This window comes from Protomyctophum parallelum (genome assembly GCF_964188405.1).
Source record: "Protomyctophum parallelum genome assembly, chromosome: 1".
Classification (NCBI taxonomy): domain Eukaryota; kingdom Metazoa; phylum Chordata; class Actinopteri; order Myctophiformes; family Myctophidae; genus Protomyctophum; species Protomyctophum parallelum.
In genome coordinates, this window is record NC_139697.1 from 62103783 (window position 1) to 62123782 (window position 20000).

Here is a 20000-nt window from a genome sequence, read left to right on the forward strand (position 1 = left end):
ATGAACGGGACTCGAACATGCAATGTCAGGCCAGAGCCTATGTGTGTATTTCTACTTTTCTACTTGTCTCTATTCATGAGTGCATTAGTGAATTGAATTCACTCTGACACACTCTGAGCACACTGAATGCTTTCTTAAAGATTAATCTTTGCCATTATCTTTTCCTTATTACGGACGCCGTAGGTTAGTTTAGAGAGGAATGCTGAGAGACAAGACAGACATGCAAGGCTGGGTGGGCGTCATAACCTGGGTCTCAACTCGCTGAACCACGAGGCACCCCACAGTCCTTTCCTGTTGTTTTGAAAATTACGAGCTCTCAGTTTTGTAAATTCAGAGCGTTCGGTGCATTCCTGCTACTCCAACTGAACTGACCATGGTTTGTCTGAGGAAGTTTATGGAAAGAAATGTGGTGTTTGTGGCTTGTTGGGTGAACGAACACTCCCAAAGTGCCACTGTTTCATCTTGTTAGCTGGCTAACAAGCACATTTGCAGCCGGTCGTATACTGATACAAAACCATCATGTTTACACGTACGTACGTACGCACGCACGCACGCACGCACGCACGCACGCACGCACGCACGCACGCACGCACGCACACACACACACACACACACACACGTGTTGTTTTCATATTTCTCATCACTCGCTTAGAAAACCCACATAAAATGGTAGAACTGTTATTTTCCATCATGGTAATAATGTTTCTGTTTGCCATCTTGACACTCTGGCTAACCAGTTGCCGTTTGTTACAATCACACCATGAGTGTGCACTGTGCCATGCCGTGATGAGAGCAGCCTGATTTTCACAGCACCCACAGAGTGTCAGAGTGGATTTACTGTGTGTGTGTGTGTCTGCTATTAAGTCGATATATCTCTGTGCCCGTTGATATGTGTATTGATGTGCACATTTCTGAGTCAATTTCCTCCGTCCCGTTATCAGGCAAAAACAAAGGCATCTGGCTCCTGAACCACGAAACTGTGTACATTGACAGCAGGGCCATTCATCTGTTTCAAATTGCGGGCACAAGGTCATAATTAGATGTCATGTGCTGCTGTGAGTCCTTGTATCAACAGGTCAGTCAATCTGTTTAATAGTCAGACATGTCTTCAGCCCTTCAATGTGATGAAAAAAGAAGAAGATTGAACTTGGCTCTTCATCTTGATTTTTTGAGGAGCGCAAGCCCCTCTTATGTCCAGCTTTATGGGTTTGTGTAAACACAAACATTGTCCTAACACAAACATTGAATGCCATTGACAATACATGGCCAGTTTGAGTGTTTGTGCAAACACTAACATTGAAGACGAAGGTGATAATTGTGATTGGCCGGAATGAGAGGATGTATGATGATGAAGAGCGCCCCTCACTTCACACAAGTGTGATTTTCTTTTTATCCTGCTGTGAACGATATTTTTTTGGAGTTTTCGAACAAGACATTCAACACTAAGGGCTTCACATGTCAGCATAGCATGCTGAATGCTATGTGTCAGTCTGACGTTTCCACTGTCACATGAGGATGTGTGGTAATTATGCTGTTAAACATTACATGACATTCTGACACTCTGTGTAGACTGTCTAATAGTGCCACTATAGAGCGTCGCAGTCCCGCCCCCCCCCCCCCCCCCCCCCCCCTCGAGAGACCTGTGAAATAATTCCCCGTTAATTTTCCTCATAGACTTTTTAAAAGTATTTATTTAAAGACGTTTATGCCGCGGACAAAGCCAACTCTTGTCGTGACAAATCATGACAATAAACACAATGTTTTGGGCCAAACAAATAATTAGCCCATTCTGAACGGGAACCATCATGTTATGCTTTAGCTATTGAAAAATAGCAGATCTACAAGCTCATATCGCGCCACCGAGTGGCGCGATACGAGCTTGTAGGTCTGCTATTTTTGAAAATCGAAGAACGACTGACATTTTTAGAATCTGATCTCAGGTCAGAATGGGTAAATCAGACCAGTGTGTGTCCGGTGGAAACCTCGTATGAATCTGATCTCAGGTCAGAATGGGTTAGAAAGAAGAAAAAAACGGCAGGTTACAACACTTTTTGGGTTGAAAAAATGGGACCCAGTGCCTCCCCTGCTTGGCACTCAGCATCAAGGGTTAGATTTGGGTAAGTCCCCTCGACATACTAGCGTCATGTCAATGGGGTGTATTGTACATCACATCAAGCTGCCTCACGCTACAGAAACAGGAGATAGGCTCCTGCCCTATGGGCCTCATGGCTCGGCAAGGCTTACTTATTTGCTGATTTTCAACTTAAATCCTTATGTTCAGATCAATAATGGAGTCAATGTGCATCTTGACGTTTTTTTGTAATCGCTCCGCACAGAACAAAACTAAACTTCTCCACAAAATGTTTTTGTCACAAAATGACGATTTTCTGTTGGTCAATGTTGGTCAAAAATTCCAAATGTTTCCATATACAGTTTAGAGATTTTTCTTTTTTAATTTGATTTGATTTATATAGAAAAGCAACTACAAAAAAAACATTGTAATCGGCGATTCAAGGCTTTCACGGGGAGACTTATTTTCACTGAGGGTCCTCTCACACTGAACGGAACAATACTTTAAAAATACATCACAATACATACACATAACAGTACATACACAACACAACATGTACATCCCTATCCATCCCTCTAAAAATACCCTTTATAGGGAAACCTTTTTCAGTAGCCATGATTTAGTCTTCTGTTTAAAACCGTTTGGCTGCCACCTGCTGGACGCAAATCCAACTTCTGACTGCCACGGTCCGTGGGGAAGATTTAGAGGTTTGCGCACGCAGCACAGAAACGGATGTTGTGGGTGTCCATCTTGTGCTACATAAATAGCGTCAATGCTAGCGAGCTAAAATATAGCCATCCTTGCTCTAGAAAGCACCAATGTTTCCATCTAGACCACCGGATAATCAGCAAAGACCTCCGAACATCGCGCTAATTGACCAAACCACGGAGAGATCCGTAGATTAGGAGTTATTCAGCTTTTAGTCTGCCTGTATAATGGATCCGGGTCTAGGATCGCTGAAGAAGGAAAGGACGAAACACAAAATAATAATGAAAAAATAGTTCTCAGCGACGCGGATTCATATCCATAATAAAGCTAATCTGACGGAGCATTCGACACGAGCGGAAGGTTATTACAGTCCTTATGGCGGAGCATTCCGCCAAAGGTAGGGATTGTGTTAAATGACCTCAGATTGGATGTCAGTTTAACACTGGTTTCCAGGCTGTTCCACTGTGTGGCTCCTATGTAAATAAATTAGCCTTTGCCCACTTTACTTTTAAAAAGCAGGAGGCACCACATTCTGCTCTACTGGCTCTGGTGAAATGGTTGTGTGCCTCGTTTACCTGACACATGTTCAATGTCAGTCGTTCTTTGATTTTTCAACATGATGCCGACACCAAAATGGGTTCCCGTTCAGAATGGGTTAAAACTATTAGGACCTCTCCATTTTTAATTTTATGGACCATGGCTAGTCATAGCATGCATGCGGTCCTTGAAATTAAAATGGTTGAGAATCACTGCTAGAGCCGTAAAAACCTTCTCTTATGGGGGCCCCTGCAGGGATATCTTTTCAAATGGGGGGGGTCTGCGGGCTAATACATATACACGTCAATGTTGGGGTCCTTGGCATGAAAACGTTTTGCAAAACCCCTGTCTCACAAAGCATATCCGTTCTCTCCCCCCTCTGCAGGGTCTCGTCTCCGCCAGGAGGACTCCCCTCCCCGCATCGTGGAGCACCCCTCTGACCTCATCGTGTCCAAAGGGGAGCCGGCCACCCTCAACTGTAAGGCGGAGGGCCGTCCTCCCCCCACGGTGGAGTGGTACAAAGACGGGGAGCGCGTGGAGACGGACCGGGACAACCCGCGCTCTCACCGCATGCTGCTGCCCAGCGGCTCCTCTTCTTCCTGCGCATCGTCCACGGACGACGCAGCAAACCCGACGACGGCAGCTACGTGTGCGTGGCCCGCAACTACCTGGGCCAGGCCGTCAGTCACAACGCGTCGCTGGAAGTAGCCAGTAAGTGACGCTTATATATATACGCTGCATGGTTGCACACTTGCGCATACTGTATACCAGGGATATTCAATTGGCGGCCCGCGGGCCACATGCGGCCCGCGGAGCGCCCCCTTGTGGCCCCTGGAAGAATTTTGAAAAAAAAAAAAAAAAAAAAAACTTTTTTTTTTTTTTTTTTTTTGAGAATAATAAGAGGGATAATAAAAGTTACAGGTATGGTGTGTGCGATATTAATTGTTTGATTACCATAATGACGGTAATCATTAAAGACCACTTTTCAACCTATCTTCATATAATAGGTCCTCACTAATAATCATGATAAATGACACGTTTTTTTCTACTCGGTCTGTGTCACATAGGAGGGCTGTGGGCAGTTCAGAAACCCACCCAACAGTGACATCAATGGAGAATCCAAGCTAATAGAAACTGCAGGCTTTCTAGTCCTGAAAAGTTGCAATGCGAAAATGGAAGCCATCATTCTCACAATAATAAACCCTGTTAGGGTCCATTTGGTTCCATTTGTACACAGTTACAGTTACAGACCCATAAGGGTCCATTTGTTCCAAACCATCATTTCCCTGGGGACCCCCTGGAACTGCCTCCAGGACCCTGGGGGTCCCCGGACCCCGAACCCCACTTTGGGAATCACTGCTCTATGTAATCTGATCTTTATAGTCTGATAAACTATTCTCACGTGAATAAATCTTGTTTAAAAAACAATCTGCCTAACGATGATGTCACTGGTGGTCGTGACGGGTTTCTGAACTGCCCACAGCAGAGTGAGTGTGTGTGTGTGTGTGTGTGTGTTTGTGTGTGTGTGTGTGTGTGTGTGTGTGTGTGTCCGTCCAGTCGTTAATGTCAAAGCAATGCTGTTTATGCACTGTCAAATAGGTCTAGGCCTACATCTATTCTAAGGTGGCATATACCTGTATAGACATATTATCCTGCTCATTACTGTGCGGAAATATACATAAATCTTCGTGTTTGAGCACAAAAAGCATTTTGAGAACCCACAAATTTCCGCGCTTCGCGCGCACACTGTGCGGCCCCCCACACACAATAATTCTACAGTTGTGGCCCCCGGCCTAATCTAATTGAATACCCCTGCTGTATACTGTATGTGCATGCGGCGTGTGTGTGTGCGTACTTGTGTGTGTGTGTGTGTGTGTGTGCGCGGGCACATAGGTGCCAAGAGGCAGCAAGAAAGCGCATATAGCGCCTGGTTTTTAAACAGCTGGTGGACGGAAATGACGCGGCTTCAACTTGTAGCGTCGGCAAAGCGTTCTTGACGCTTAAGTGACGTTTCTTGGCGACTAGGTGTTTCTTGATTCTTGAGTGTGCTTACACTGTGTGTGTGTGTGTGTGTGTGTGTGTGTGTGTGTGTGTGTGTGTGTGTGTGTTTGTGTGTGCTGGAACCCAGCTAGGCTGACAGCTGTTTGCTCTGTTGCCATGATGTCTGTGGAAGATAACGTTGATCCCATTAAAGCCTGTGACCTGGATCCAAATGACACCGGCGTTCATTTGTCAAGAGACATTCCACAACGTAGCCTGGAAAAACCTCAGTATTACTTTAACTCCAAAAGTGTACTTTAACTCCATTCTGACCTGAGATCAGATTCATACAAGGTTTCCACTGGACACACACTGGTCTGATTAGCCCATTCTGACCTGAGATCAGATTCTAGAAATGTCAGTCGTTCTTCGATTTTTCAAAAATAGCAGACCTACAAGCTCGTATCGCGCCACTCGGTGGCGCGATATGAGCTTGTAGATCTGCTATTTTTCAATAGCTAAAGCATAACATGATGCTGACACCAAAATGGGTGCCTGGTCAGAATGGGTTAACTCCAAAAAGTGTACAAACTTTAAGTTGTACACTCTTGGAGTTTGAAACGGTGCTATTAGATCGTCCATGGTGCCTCGCATACCACAGAAAAATAAACTAAATGATCATGTTTCTTTGACCAGAATAAGGGCCTTCGAAATAATAAGCTCGTAGGAGAAAACACAATCATCGTTACAGCTCCACTAGGGATTATGAATGCAAGGTCATTCAAGGACATCTTCTACACTTATGAGCACTTCAGTCAAGCTTTATTTTAAGTCCATGAAGGGGAGCTGCTTATTTTCCCAAAAAATAACGAATATGCATAAATCATCTAATGAGGAGAGTGTAATTAGACATTCTACTGTACGTACACACTAGGTGTCACAAGGTCACCACAATGAGTTTCCTCCCTGAGGCTATGGGAGAGCAGAACAAGGACAAAATAAAAAACAAAACAAAACTGCAAATCAATCTGGAAACAGCCATTTTTGCTCTCAACAGAGCACACAAAGTCTTTATTCTCCTTCTGTTTTTAAGATAAAAGCTCCTGCACTTTGTAATTCTACAGTGTTGTTGGCACTATACTCTTTTTACTGCATGAATTATTATTCTGCATATGCCGTCGCTAAATTATTCTCCCTTCACATTTCAAAAAACCTTTTGAATCTCGAATCTACACAAACCACTGACCGACATAGATCACTATAACGTCAGCATAAACGGTCGCTTATTTCCGATTACAGGCACGTCGGCAGATCTTTATGAGCCATGAGGAACAGGTGGAATGTTTACTGTGAGAGAGCCACCTGTCAGACATCCCAGCAGCTGTGTTGTCTGGTTTATAGATCCCTAGGTTTGGGTGTCTGGTTCAGCCCCCGCGGGTTCAGACTCCGGATTACTTGTTGTTGTTTCCTGACAGGTGACAGTGTTAATGTGCCGACTTAGCCAGGCTTCGCAGTGTCAACAGCCTTTCACGGCTCCGCGTGCCAGTGAGGAATCTGTCAGCGGCGCATCTACCCGATAAACGCGGAGAAAGCTTCGCTCTTCATTTATATATTTGCAACTTTGAGATTTGAACGGATTTCAACACTCTCAGAGTTAAAAGCACTGTGTGTGTGTGTGTGTGTGTGTGCATGCGTGCATGCGTGAGTGCGTGCGTGCACGTGTCTTTACTCACTTGCTTTCTCAGCCAGGGGATGTGTGGCTGCAGAATAAAGCCTTGCGGAGAGAGAGAGAGCGGTGGGAGGGCAGAGGTCAGGGGGCTTGGGGGGGGGGGGGGATCAGAACATGCTTACTGCAGATGCTCTGCAGATCATCCCTGTGGAGCAGGACCGGAGGCTCTGGAAACACCGGATATATTGGAAACGAATAAGACAAAGGGGGGATTTGTGGAAAGGTATAGTGGCTGAGGGCACATTGGAGTGGAGTGTCAGGGGGTCTTTTTTTAATGGTGAAACCTATACCAACATTTTAATGGCGACGGCTACCGACTGTGGCATGTTGGCTCGATGTAACAATACTCCGCGCTGCCTCATTATCCGGCCACCTCTTGCCCCGCACCGTCTTTAGTTATCTGCAGACGTCTTGCCCTGCAGCACACGCTACGTCTATTGAACGGAGAATCACCCCAAAGGTTCCGCTGATCCATGTATCTATCGCTTTTTCCCTTCTCTTTCTTTCCTCCGTCGTAATGAATAAGACGTGGTCGAAATGGTACCCGGGGTACGCGCTTTGACCCGCCCGCCGAGGCTCAGTCGTTTCCCCCCAGCGTGCGTGCATAGCAGCTCACTAACATTTATTGTCAGGCTTCAAGGTCGAGGAGAAGCACAAAAGCCGACTTGTTGAGCCTGCTGGGTGAATTATGTGTCTCTAGCTTCATCCTTCAGGGGTCACCGCCAGGAAGGGTTCACCCAGGGGCGAAACGTGAGGTAGTGGAACAGAGCCGGCCCTCTCTCTCTGTCGAATATACCGCTGAGTTCAGGAGTTTAGAAGAGGAGGCCGGTGAAGCCGGGGGTTAGTGGGGGTATTGACCCCTACCATGGTTGACACACATGGAAGATTTTCGGGGGATCATTTTGTTTGTCCGGGTGAAGAATGTGGCTTATTCATAATATTATTTTACGGGCTTTTATTTTGTAGATAAACTTGGCACGCCGAGCTTTTCAGTCACGCGCTGTCTTATTTTGAAGACCCCAAAAGCTGATCCGGTGAACCGGAAGTCATAATTTCCGGGGCGGGCGCTTTATTATTCTTTTGGTCAGGAGCGCTACTATAGTACCCTGAGGTCCCTGGGATGTTTTGTTGAGCTCCTAAAACATTCATGTTCTGTATAATCGCCCTCAATCTGAGCCTCAATTCCGCTAAAGATCGCACTTATAATGAGCGAGGACGGAGCAGAAACAGTTCCAGGTCGTCATGGTACAGTAAAATATAAGAGTTTCAATTCTACATTACGGTACCAATATCCTAATAACTCCATGATGTCCTTGATATATGTTGACTGAAACCTTTACGTGAGCCCCCCCCCCCCTCTCTCTCTAAGGTGAGGTTGGAGGGAGGGCAGTGGATACTGGCTGACGACGACGTGTACGGCTCTGTGAACCATTGAAGGTCACTGCATTCAACTGTGTTCTGGTTCCTTTGGAGACTCCTAGTGGTGCAGTTTACCTCATCCACGTTTGACCCGATGGGTTAAACTGAACCGCATTTCAGTTGGTCAGCTGTCATATCAGCTTCATGGAAGATACTGATTTAACTTGCCGCTGATTGGTCAGCTTCCATATAATCTCTAGAAGAAATGGCTTTAATCTCCCTCTCAGGATGGCGCCCGCTGGCTAAGTGGTCCAGCAGGCGCATTCCACATATAGCCTGATGATGGCAGTTGGTTGTGTGTTCAAGTCCCGGTTCATGACAACCTTCTACCCCTCTCTCTTTCTCCCTCTTTCCTGTCAATCTTCAATACAGGCAGAAAAGCCAACAACAAAATCACCCTCTCAGTTCACTCCATCCTCTCTGCTAATAATAAACTGTAATAAGTTCCCAGGGGCTTCATGAGAAACACAGCACAGATGTCAAGTTGAGACAGAGAAGACGCAGCAAACCGAATTATGAGCAATGAATTCCGCGAAGGAAAAATAATATAAAACAATTTTGCTCATTACATTTCAATCTCTGAAACTATAGCAGTTACTGGCTGGTATATAGCAAAGCTTGAATCAGTCAAACTGTTGAAGTGTAGATAATGTATGATCTGGTATAGAAACAGGTGAAAGAATCCTCTGACCTGCAGACGAATTCCGTACAGTCAACCAGAGGCAAATGGTGCAATCATCAGGAAGACCCATTTTTGGTGTGTGTGTGTGTGTGTGTGTGTGTGTGTGTGTGTGTGTGCGTGTGTGCGTGTGTGCGGGCGTGCGTGCGTGTGTGTGTGTGTGTGCGCGCGTGCGTGCGTTACGACATAAAGATTGCATTGGGAGTGTTGAGCGATGGAAGACCTTGTGGGGAATGAGGTAACGGAGACAGGCTATGAAAAGTGAATGGAACGACTGACAAAGAGACAGCGCCGCCTGCGCCGGGCTTGACAAATACAAAATGACGGCCGCAGAGAACAAGTGACAGAGATAGAGGGGAGACGGGGAAACGGCTTCGGCACCACTTGCCGCCCTCTGCGGCGGCGGCGGAGGAGGGAGACTCGTTCTTTCCGGCGACAGAGCAGCGAGGGGACAGTGACAGAGACAGTGACAGATGTCGCGTGCACCGGTTGCCTGAAGCGTGACCGTGGGCTGGAATACTGCCTATAAGCAGAAACACATGCACATACAGACGTTTAACCCATTCTGACCCGAGATCAGATTCATACGAGGTTTCCGCCGGACACACACACTGGTCTGATTAACCAAATTCTGACCTGAGATCAATTAAAAAAAAAAAAAAAGTCAGTCGTTTTTCGATTTTTCAAAAAATAGCAGACCTACAAGCTCATATCGCGCCACTCGGTGGCGCGATTATGAGCTTGTAGATCTGCTATTTTTAAATAGCTAAAGCACGATATGATGCCGACACCAAAATGGGTGCCCGGTCAGAATGGGTTAAGCACGCACGCACCCACACACTTAACATGGACCGCTGAAGCCTTTTACTCTGAAGGCGAGGGATGCGGAAAAAGGAGGGGAGAAGAAAAAAAAAGACGTATAACCTAGTTCCTATCCAATAAATGTCAGGGAAGACACTCAGCATATTTCTCTGCCTGCAGGGACCCCCCAGAGGACCCTGGGAAATGAACATGTTGTCCTATTGACCTCGGCCACTTGATTCAATCAAGTAGCACTTTATTGAGGTGAAAGCAAAGTCACTGCCCGTGTACACTTAAGGTTATTCAGGCAGCCGGACTGTTTGTATATAAGGACCAGCGTAACGAGGGGAACAAATGATAACGCTGACCTAATTGGACACTGGCATTTTGCTAGAGGAAAATTGAGGCCCCGTGGGCGGAGATTAACATTTAGCCATAAAACTTCCTCTGATGAAATAATGAGATTCTTAAACCATAGATGTCTATACAGTCTCACTATATTGTTCGTATACAGTGTACAACACACACACGCACACACACACACGCACACGCACACACTCACAGTCGTGCTTTTGTATACTGTACCTGCGAAATTTCATTATCCTGCTATAGCCCATTCTGACCGGGCACCCATTTTGGTGTCAGCATCATGTTATGCTTTAGCTATTTAAAAATAGCAGATCTACAAGCTCATATCGCGCCACCGAGTGGCGCGATACGAGCTTGTAGGTCTGCTATTTTTGAAAAATCGAAGAGCGACTGACATTTTTAGAATCTGATCTCAGGTCAGAATGGGTTCATCAGACCAGTGTGTGTCCGGCGGAAACCTCGTATGAATCTGATCACAGGTCAGAATGGGATAGACATATGTCATAATGGGGCTGCAGAATGGAGACATGTTTGGACCCCGCCCCGTCTCAAATCATTCAGTGTAGCTGCCATGCAACGGGCGAGGCAAGGAGATGGCAGATATTGATATTTTCATGTGGAATGGAATTTGTTTTCCTCAATCCACTGACATGGTGGTGGGAGGGGAGAGGAGAGCCAATCATCTGAGTGAGGAGGACCACTTGGGTTGATTGTGGAAATAGTAGACGGGTTGTATTGATGTTAGCCCCAGACATCACTTCAAGTTGATGTTAGCGTTGCACTGTCAGGTGGAAACCCTGTATGTCCCTTTCCAAAAAATGTATAGGTACAACCCGTATATCCCAATAGATCCTTTGTAGTTATTATTCAGTCACAAGCTGTTGTTAACGCTTTCTGACCTGAGATCAGATTCATACGAGGTTTCCGCCGGACACACACTGGTCTGATTAACCAAATTCTGACCTGAGATCAGATTCTAAAAAAAAATGTCAGTCGTTCTTCGATTTTTCAAAAAATAGCAGACCTACAAGCTCGTATCGCGCCACTCGGTGGCGCGATATGAGTTTGTAGATCTGCTATTTTTAAATAGCTAAAGCACGACATAATGCCGACACCAAAATGGGTCCCCGGTCAGAATGGGTTAATGCTTTCCAATGCTTTAGTATTTATAAATCCACAGAGACTATACTAGCCTCGGAGAACCACGTGCAGGCGAGTTTGTTTCAAAGTGAATCAAATAAAAGTCTGGTTTTTATCAACATCGGTTGGTGAATCAATAGGGAGCTGGCGTCTATTTCCAGCGCTAGCTTTATCCGCCCGCTCTATGCCAAGAAAAGGTACTTTCAGGCTCTACAGACACACTGAACCACTTTGACGTTGGTCTTTTTTTAAATAAAAAATCAGACCATTCTGAAGCGAGTGGTGCAACAGCACCCCCTATTGGTACTCTAAACATCGGGACACACAGGGATATAGTCACATAGGTTTGGGACACATAGGGACAAAGCTGTTCCTCGGAGTGGTTGCGCCACTCGTAAATGTTACACGACAAACGAGAGACAATAAATAAAGAAATATGGAGATGTGAGGTTTCCACCTGACGGTGACAATAGGTGCAGTAAATGTGTCCGTATTGTGACTGACAGTTCAGGCAGGGTGGGGAACCCCCGTGACGTTCTGAGCCCCCTCTCTGATTGTGATCCCCTTCTCCCTCACAGAAAGGAGTGGCCACAGACGATGACAGGAGAAAGCTAGCAAGAGAAGCATCCTCAAAGGTCAAAGTCCCTCTTTAGTCTGTCACCGTCCATTAACTAATGCGCCTCCAGACGCCCTCCCCCCCCCCCCCCCCCCACACTTCAAATATTTGTCCGTGCCACTAAATGTCGCCGTTTCTGACGACAACATCCCGTCTAAAATGCACCAAAGAGGCCGTGGAGACTTAACATGCCAAACACTCAAAGCAAAGTAATTGGTTGTCCAATTGTTATTGGTTCTAATTGGCCATATGTCCACATGCCCTGTCACTAAGGAGGTTACCCACCCAAGTATAGGACATAAGAACAAAATGGCCGCTAGATGTGATATGGTTACCGAATCTTAACTCTTTGTGTGGATTAACTTGCGTGTAATAACTTGATGGATCGATTGTGTGCCAGTGGTTTTTATTTGTCCTCGGGACATTTTTCACTTTGGTTTTTGCACCCTGTTTATACCATCATGTCACCCCCCCCCCCCCCCCCCCCCCCACCTCTCTTTTTTCTCGCTCCGGTCAGTCCACATTAAGGAAATTATCAGTCAGAGGATGCCAAGAGTATCGCGGTCTGGGGGACAGCTGGTTTCTGTTTATAGTGTGGACAGACCAGGGCAAAAGTGCTTCAGGTATTGTCTAAACAGTTTCCTTCCCCATATTATTCCCCTAGGCTCAGCATTTCCATCAAAATGCCAGGGCATATAGGGAATTGGCCCTGGGTAGTTCAGATATTCTGACATAGACCTTGTGGCTCCGGGGGTATGTGGCACCATTGAGTGTGCGTGCGCGTGCGCAACTGCGCACGCATGTGATTGTGCGTGGACAACGATAGCTGAATATATTAACCAGACACAGAGTCTTCCCTGCGCACTTGAAAAGGCTTTCAATTAACAGTTAAATGAATTAGCAGTTATCTAGTTAACTGGCTTGAATCCCTCTAAATATAATAGCCTATACATTTTAAAATGTAAATGTAGATGACGTTATACCCACACACACTCTTCTTCTTCTTTCGTGTAACGTCAGAGGTCCAACTCGGTGTCGTGGAGCCACGCCCAAAAAAAATAAAAAGTGGACAGCTTGAGCTGTGACTGGTCTACTTAACCCATTTTGGTGTTGGCATCATGTTATGCTTTAGCTATTGAAAAATAGCAGATCTACAAGCTCATAGCGCGCCACCGAGTGGCGCGCTACGAGCTTGTAGGTCTGCTATTTTTGAAAAATCAAAGAGCGACTGACATAGAAGACATTTTTAGAATCTGATCTCAGGTCAGAATGGAAAACTGTCGGGGGGTAGAAGTCATTTTTAGAATCTGATCTCAGAATGGGTTATGTGGGGACAGAGATGCAGAGATACACATACAGAGGCAGAGCCCAGCAGATGAGCAGACCTACAGACTCACCCTTTTCTGAACACCGTGGCCCCTTCAGCACTATACTGTACGCCATAAAAAGACAAAGCGACAGACAGTATTTTCTTTTAGACGGCATGCAGTGCCACATAACATTACTTATACAATCTAGCAGTCGTTGTGGTGTCAGAAGAGCTATGAGGCAACTTTTGTCACCCAGAACACAAACTCTGAGCAGAGGTGCTTGGAAGTGCCTGCTACTGTGAGCGGGATGTTGAACTCACAGGCACTAGGTAGGAATTAGTAGGAACAGCACTGTAGGCAGTATACCTCCACATTATTACACACATATGAAGCTGACTTTACTAGCATATACGGGGGCAGTATTGTGTGCGTGTGTGCGTGTGCGTGTGTGTGTGTGTGTGTGTGTGTGTGTGAACATGTTTTTTCCTCTTCTCTCTTTATGCCTATCTTTGGAGAATAAATTGCTGACAAGGAGAGAAAGGCAAAGCCACAGGGGAATTGAAATGGGTGTAGGAAAAATAAAAGACAGGGGGAGTCAGTGAAGATGGAATGGGTGTGTGTGTGTGTGTGTGTGTGTGTGTGTGTGTGTGTGTGTGTGTGTGTGTGTGTGTGTGTGTGTGTGTGTGTGCGCGCACACGTTTTAAGTAGTTCTCTACTGGTCCTGCATTATTTCCCTGTTCCCCATAGCCTCCTGTAATCAGAGAAGGAACCATGTCTAATGAAGAGTTGCTACTTGCTGGTTCATGACTAATGTCTTCCAAACTCTTTAGCTGTGTCCACTTCTCCCGCGTCCTGCCCCAAAACACTTTCATGCTTTTTTTTGATAAATGATGAATTTTTATCCTCATTCACTGTCCAATGAAACTTTCATGCTGGCTGCTTATTCTTTTCCAAACATTGATCCATTCATGTTCAAGCAAAAGCTTTTATTAAGGACAATCCATATAGATGTTTTCTGTTGTGGGCGAGACAATGTACTAACTCAACCGATGCGTTTTCTACATCATTATCAGCAGTGGCTCAGGAGACAGATCGTCCGCTTTGCAACCTGAAGGTTCCCAGTTCGATCCCGGGCTCCACCAGAGTTAGTGTCCTTGAGCAAAAAACCCTAATTGCTCCCGATGAGCAGGTTGGGGCCTTGCACGGGTTCCTCTTCCATCGGTGTACTGTAAAGTATGAAGGTTCAAGGTTGTCTTTATTTGTCTCTGTTAGGATAAATCTGTTTTGGAGACAGAGTCACAGTTGCATACAAATAACATACACATTCACAGAAGGAAAAGAAAAAGAGAAACACAATGAAACACAGCAACATTAAAAAAAAACAGAGATATTGCACACATTCCCTTGAAAAGGGCAACTATCGTCAATTAAAGTGCATCTAGACAGTTGTGGTTGCTGCCATTTAGCAATCTCTGATTCAGCATGTTGATGATGGCTCATTACACACCGGTGAATTAACGATGCGACCCAAAAAAGCATTTGCCCAGGGAACTTTGACACGTCTGCCTATCCACATCTAAAAGTTTATGTCGTTGGTATCCTTCAGATCTTTCCACCATCTTCACTACCGTGACGTGATGCCGACAACGCAACTGTGCACGAGTCATGGAGATCCACGGCCGCCCGCCCGTGCCGTCGGTAAAATACAATAATAAATACATATACAGTCAGAGATGCAATGACAGGTTGAGCTGACCAAAGTTTGGCGGAGCTCTGTTGGTCGGATGCTGCTGCTAGAACACAAGTGCCCCCGCTCCCCCCCAGCAGAACTGGTGGAGGGTATAGCCTCGGTCTCCCAGCCTTACTCATCTGCAAAGAGAAAAAGCCTGGTCACAACCTAAGGCAGAGAGTGCATAGCCAGAAGTGTCAGGCCGAACATACTTCTGCCAAATTCCAGCAATGCACTCTCTCCAGTGTAGGTCTTGCCCAGCGTGGGTGGAGGGTAGGTTAATATTAACCCAATTCTGACCGGGCACCCATTTTGGTGTTGGCATCATGTTATGCTTTAGCTATTGAAAAATAGCAGATCTACAAGCTCATATCTAGGGTCTGCTATTTTTCAATAGCTAAAGCATAACATGATGCTGACACCAAAATGGGTGCCCGGTCAGAATGGGTTATGGACCAAAACACATTTGGATTGGTCAAGGTGTAGCATTCACCAGCGAATGTCCGTAAAATTCCATAGCAGAGCGAAAAAATAACAGACGCATTTTCGCTCCGTGGAAATTCGTCGCTGATGTGGAAGCTTGAAAAAAAAAAAAGTGAATTATCTGTGTCGAAAATGTGCCTCCGGACGAGTCCGGTGTGGTAAAGACCTTCAGTGAATGTAATGCACAATCATTGTAAAGTGCCTTGGATAATGGAACTACACAAAATGCACCATTTACCATTTCATTGACTTTTTATATTTGTATATCCTGGACACCTCTGAGCCGTGTGTGGCGACGGTATTAGTTTCCAGTCCTTAAGTGTGGATGTCTTAACGGCTGTACCGGGCATGGCTGAGTAATCTTGCTGTCAGGGGAGAGAGATGCCTGTGCATTTGCCGAGGTATTAGGCCTTATCCATCCTCTAGCTGTCACTCCAAACACATGCCGTTCACAGCCTCCACCAGCCTTATCAGTGGCCAGGGTTAATGCTATCTCTCCCTCGGGTCAAAGGTCGTGCCCCCACCTCTCAAAGTCACACTCGTCATGTCAGTTCTCATTTGTCCGAGACCTTCACTGTTCATTAAGTGTTTTTCAAATGCAGCCTTGCCTTATAGTTGAAGCAGACAATACGCTCATAAGTGTAGTATGGCATTATGTCGTAACCACACTCTCCATTAAGTTTGGTGCCAGAAAGCGCCACGATGTTCACAACTTTAGAGCTTTTCGTGGGAAAAGATTGGCAGAGAAGTTATGGGCAATATTCTTATATTAAAATTAAATTGCCTTGTGGGTCGATGGTGGAGTGTGGACGTCACGAATGTAGTTCAAGAATAAAAACGGATATATTGTGGTAACGCTTCAAGCCGAAAGCTCTTCCTTAGACCTTCACACAATGTGTAGACAATGCATTTTGAAATGCAGTGTGTTAAATTTCGGACTAATATAGTATTCAATGAATTAATCCATCAAATCAATATATGCAGTGCATTACGGCCATTGATAAAAGACATCAAAAGGCATTATGAGAGCTCTTATGAATAAATTACGAAACTCTCTGAATTATCTCTGACATGGGTTTCTGTTGTGTTAACGTACACCTATTGTTTGTGATCAGAACCAAAATGGACAATAGGGCCTACTGATATTTTCACAGCAGATACCCATATTTCTGGGGAATTCGTTGGTGCGCTTTTCTGCTCTGAAGACCATTTTTAACCACTAGGCAAAATGAGAAGTTCCTTTTGAGATACTTATTTATTCACTGTTTACTTTGAACAATGGAGGAGCAACTCCAGCTCTATGCTCTAATGTCTCCTATAACGTTCCAGCTGCATGGATTCCCTTTAGCAACAATCGGGAAGAACTCCGTTATTTTCAAGATGTGAAGGATTCTCATTCCATCTGTGGTTTCTGCTGTTTGTACTTTGTGGTCTGAAGCCCCTTCAGCCCCTTTTCCTCCTAGCTTTATATTATTTTCTTCTGATATCCCTTTCGTCTCTCCGCCCACATGTCATGTCGTGGTAATAATACCAATTTTGGATTCATTTCTGGCCCCTATTACACACACACACACACACACACACACACACACACACACACACACACACACACACACACACACTGACACACAATCATACACCTATACTGTACACCTATCCTATACTGCTGTACACCTATACTGTAAAAAAGAAAGTAACATATCTCCAAAGAAGTAAAATAGCCGTTTAGTAAACTTAAAAATAGGAATACTCCCTCTCATGTATACTTACTTTAGCTGAAATCTCTGCTTTAATCAACATTTTCAGTCCAAAAATCTTAAATGTCAACACTTGTCTGGGCTTTTATCCTTTGTGGGAAGCTAGTCATGCATAAAATGGAAAAGGAACGCGTGTCATTTATGGTGTGAATATAAATTACCATTGACACTGAAAAGTATCTTATCCTCCTGTGAGGGTTGAATTGATTTCTTTTAAATTTATAGGTTCAGTGCTCATTTCACGCTGGTATGCAATAGCAAATTTGAACTTGCCATCAGAGGTCCCTGTGATATATTTCATGGTTCAGTTTAATGCATATGATTTTACACTGGGTGCATGGTAATGAAGGGTGTCCCAAAGAGCTCATCAGAGAGAGTCCCACACTTTATTTGGTTTTAGAAAAGTATCATTCTTGACTTTTCAGTGGCAGCAAAAAATGTGTATTTGATTCTACCGTAGTGAACAAAGCCATAACAACTACTGCTTAATGACACCGGTCTTTTAATTGTGAATGAACTCGACTTTATTATGACTCCAGAAATGTTTTAGTAGTTCACTTTTTAAAAGTTACAAAGAGGTGGCAGAATGATGTATTTGAAGTTGTATTGATACATGTGTTGTTTAGGCCTCTTCATCAGGACTGCAAGCGTGTTCAGCTTTAAGCCTCATTCATACTTTGTCATACTGTATCGCATGCTGAAAGTAGCCGACCCATATTTCCGCTGTGCAACAAAGCATCAATTTGGCTTCATGTATATGTACACCTGTTAGGTAATTTAGTGCCTAAAACAGTGTGCAACTACTATCCTTTCATGTTCCCAAGAGATGGCCGTCAATATGTGGCTGAAAAGTACTCGGATGATACAGTTTTGATTTCTCTCCTAGATAGTTCCAGTGATCCTGGACTGCACCAACACAGAGTAAATAAGGTGGCTCTCATCATTAACACAAAAAAGAGAGATTGTTTTTGGTACACCACCAGATCCCCCATTACTATTCATGGTGAACCGATCAACCAGGTATGTTCGTACAAATACCTAGGAGTAGTAAATAGACCATCTGTTGTCATGGAAAGATCAGATTGAATCAGTGTGTAAGAAAACAAAGCAAAGAATCTACTTCCTTCGCCGTCTAAGATCCTTCGGTGCTAGTAGACGGATTCTTCTTTTGTTCTTCACTTCTGTTATTATGAGTGTTCTTCAGTACAGTAGTACCACCTGCCTGGTATGGAGGTTTGTCTGTAGCCCTAAAGTTGCCCTAAACTGCTGCAACAACTGAACATTTGTTCAAAGATTGTTGGACAACCACTTCAGAAACTTTACACATCCACGTATGATAACGGCATCCTAAGGTTGGCAAGGAATCTCACCTCAAACACTAGCCATGTGTTGTATGGGGAATAGGTTGCTACCTTCTGGGGTCCAATACAATAAGGTCAGACTAAAGAGGTCCTTTGTCCACCCGTCGACTTTGAGGCTTACTCAGGAGTTATAGTTTAGTAGCTACAGTATGGGGTAATCATTCTAAGCGGTGGACATTGCTCTTGTCTTCATGTCTTTATGTATGTAATATTTTTTGTGCTCTGTCAAATGTGTGTATATGTGTTCTGCATACATGGCTGCTGGGTCGCAAGACAAATTTCAGTGAGAACTGACAATAAAGTATCATATCAAATGTATTTTGAAAGAGGGGCACGGTGGCACAGTTGGTAGTGCTGTCGCCTCACAGATAGAAGGTCCTGGGTTCGATTCCCGCTCGGGACGCTGTGGGTGCTGGTGGCGTGTTTCCTCCTCCGCGTCATCAGTGCCCATACCCGAAGGCGGGGGTTGGCGAAAGGGCCTTTCTGTGTGGAGTTTGCATGTTCTCCCCGTGTCCCCTAGGGTAGGTACCCTCACAAAAACATGCAGTAATCCTGGTCACTAAACTGCCTCCCCCTGGCCAGCCGGGGCGCCTGATGGAGGGGAAAGGAACTGGTTGGAATAACGTGTTCCTTCCACGCGCTACGTCCAACCAGGGAAACTCCCCCCTGTCAGGTGTAAAGGAGCAACTTGGACACTCGGGCATGAAGGAAGCATGAGTTCAAGTCCGTTGCTGTCCCCTTGTCCCCCATATATGGGGACTAGGTTGGTGGAAGGTGTGTACTGTGTAGAGCCCAGGATCACATTAGATGATTGACACAGGGGTGAAAAATGGGTTACAAAATCGTGGGATAAGAAATATATAAAAAATAAATAAAAAATGTATTTTGAAACGGCAGAGTAACCAACCACTGAACAATCATCTTACTGAAATAATTAGATTTCACTTAAAGCTATGGAGTTAGTTGAGTACAACTGGGGTAGTTCGCAATGAATACAGATGCAGATATACAAACAACAGGACCTAAGGAATAGTATATTATTTTAGGGAACAGTATGGTCCAAGAACACAGCCTTGAGACACACCACACGTCCTGCGAGGCTTTAAGGAATACAATCATACTAGTGGAAAGAAACAAAATCAATGTGCATGAAAAACCAGTCCAGGGACGCTCCAGAGGTAATTAACTGACTTAGTGGAAAATGGCAGAGAAACATAAAAGGAGTCAGGTACCATACAGGAGATGACAGAAATTACCCAGTGTTAACCGCGGTGTAGCCCCCATATCTGCGCATGGTGCAGCAGGAGAGAT

General features: G+C 44.9%; 1 protein-coding gene across 1 annotated transcript in view; it reads left to right on the top strand.

The window, feature by feature from the left end:
- The window catches only part of LOC310853148 (roundabout homolog 1-like), a 143133-nt gene that overhangs the window by 24336 nt on the left and 98797 nt on the right, over nt 1–20000 (top strand). The window contains 2 exon segments of the mRNA XM_083757386.1: nt 3702–3902; nt 3905–4027. Coding sequence (XP_083613512.1) covers nt 3702–3902; nt 3905–4027 — 324 coding nt within the window.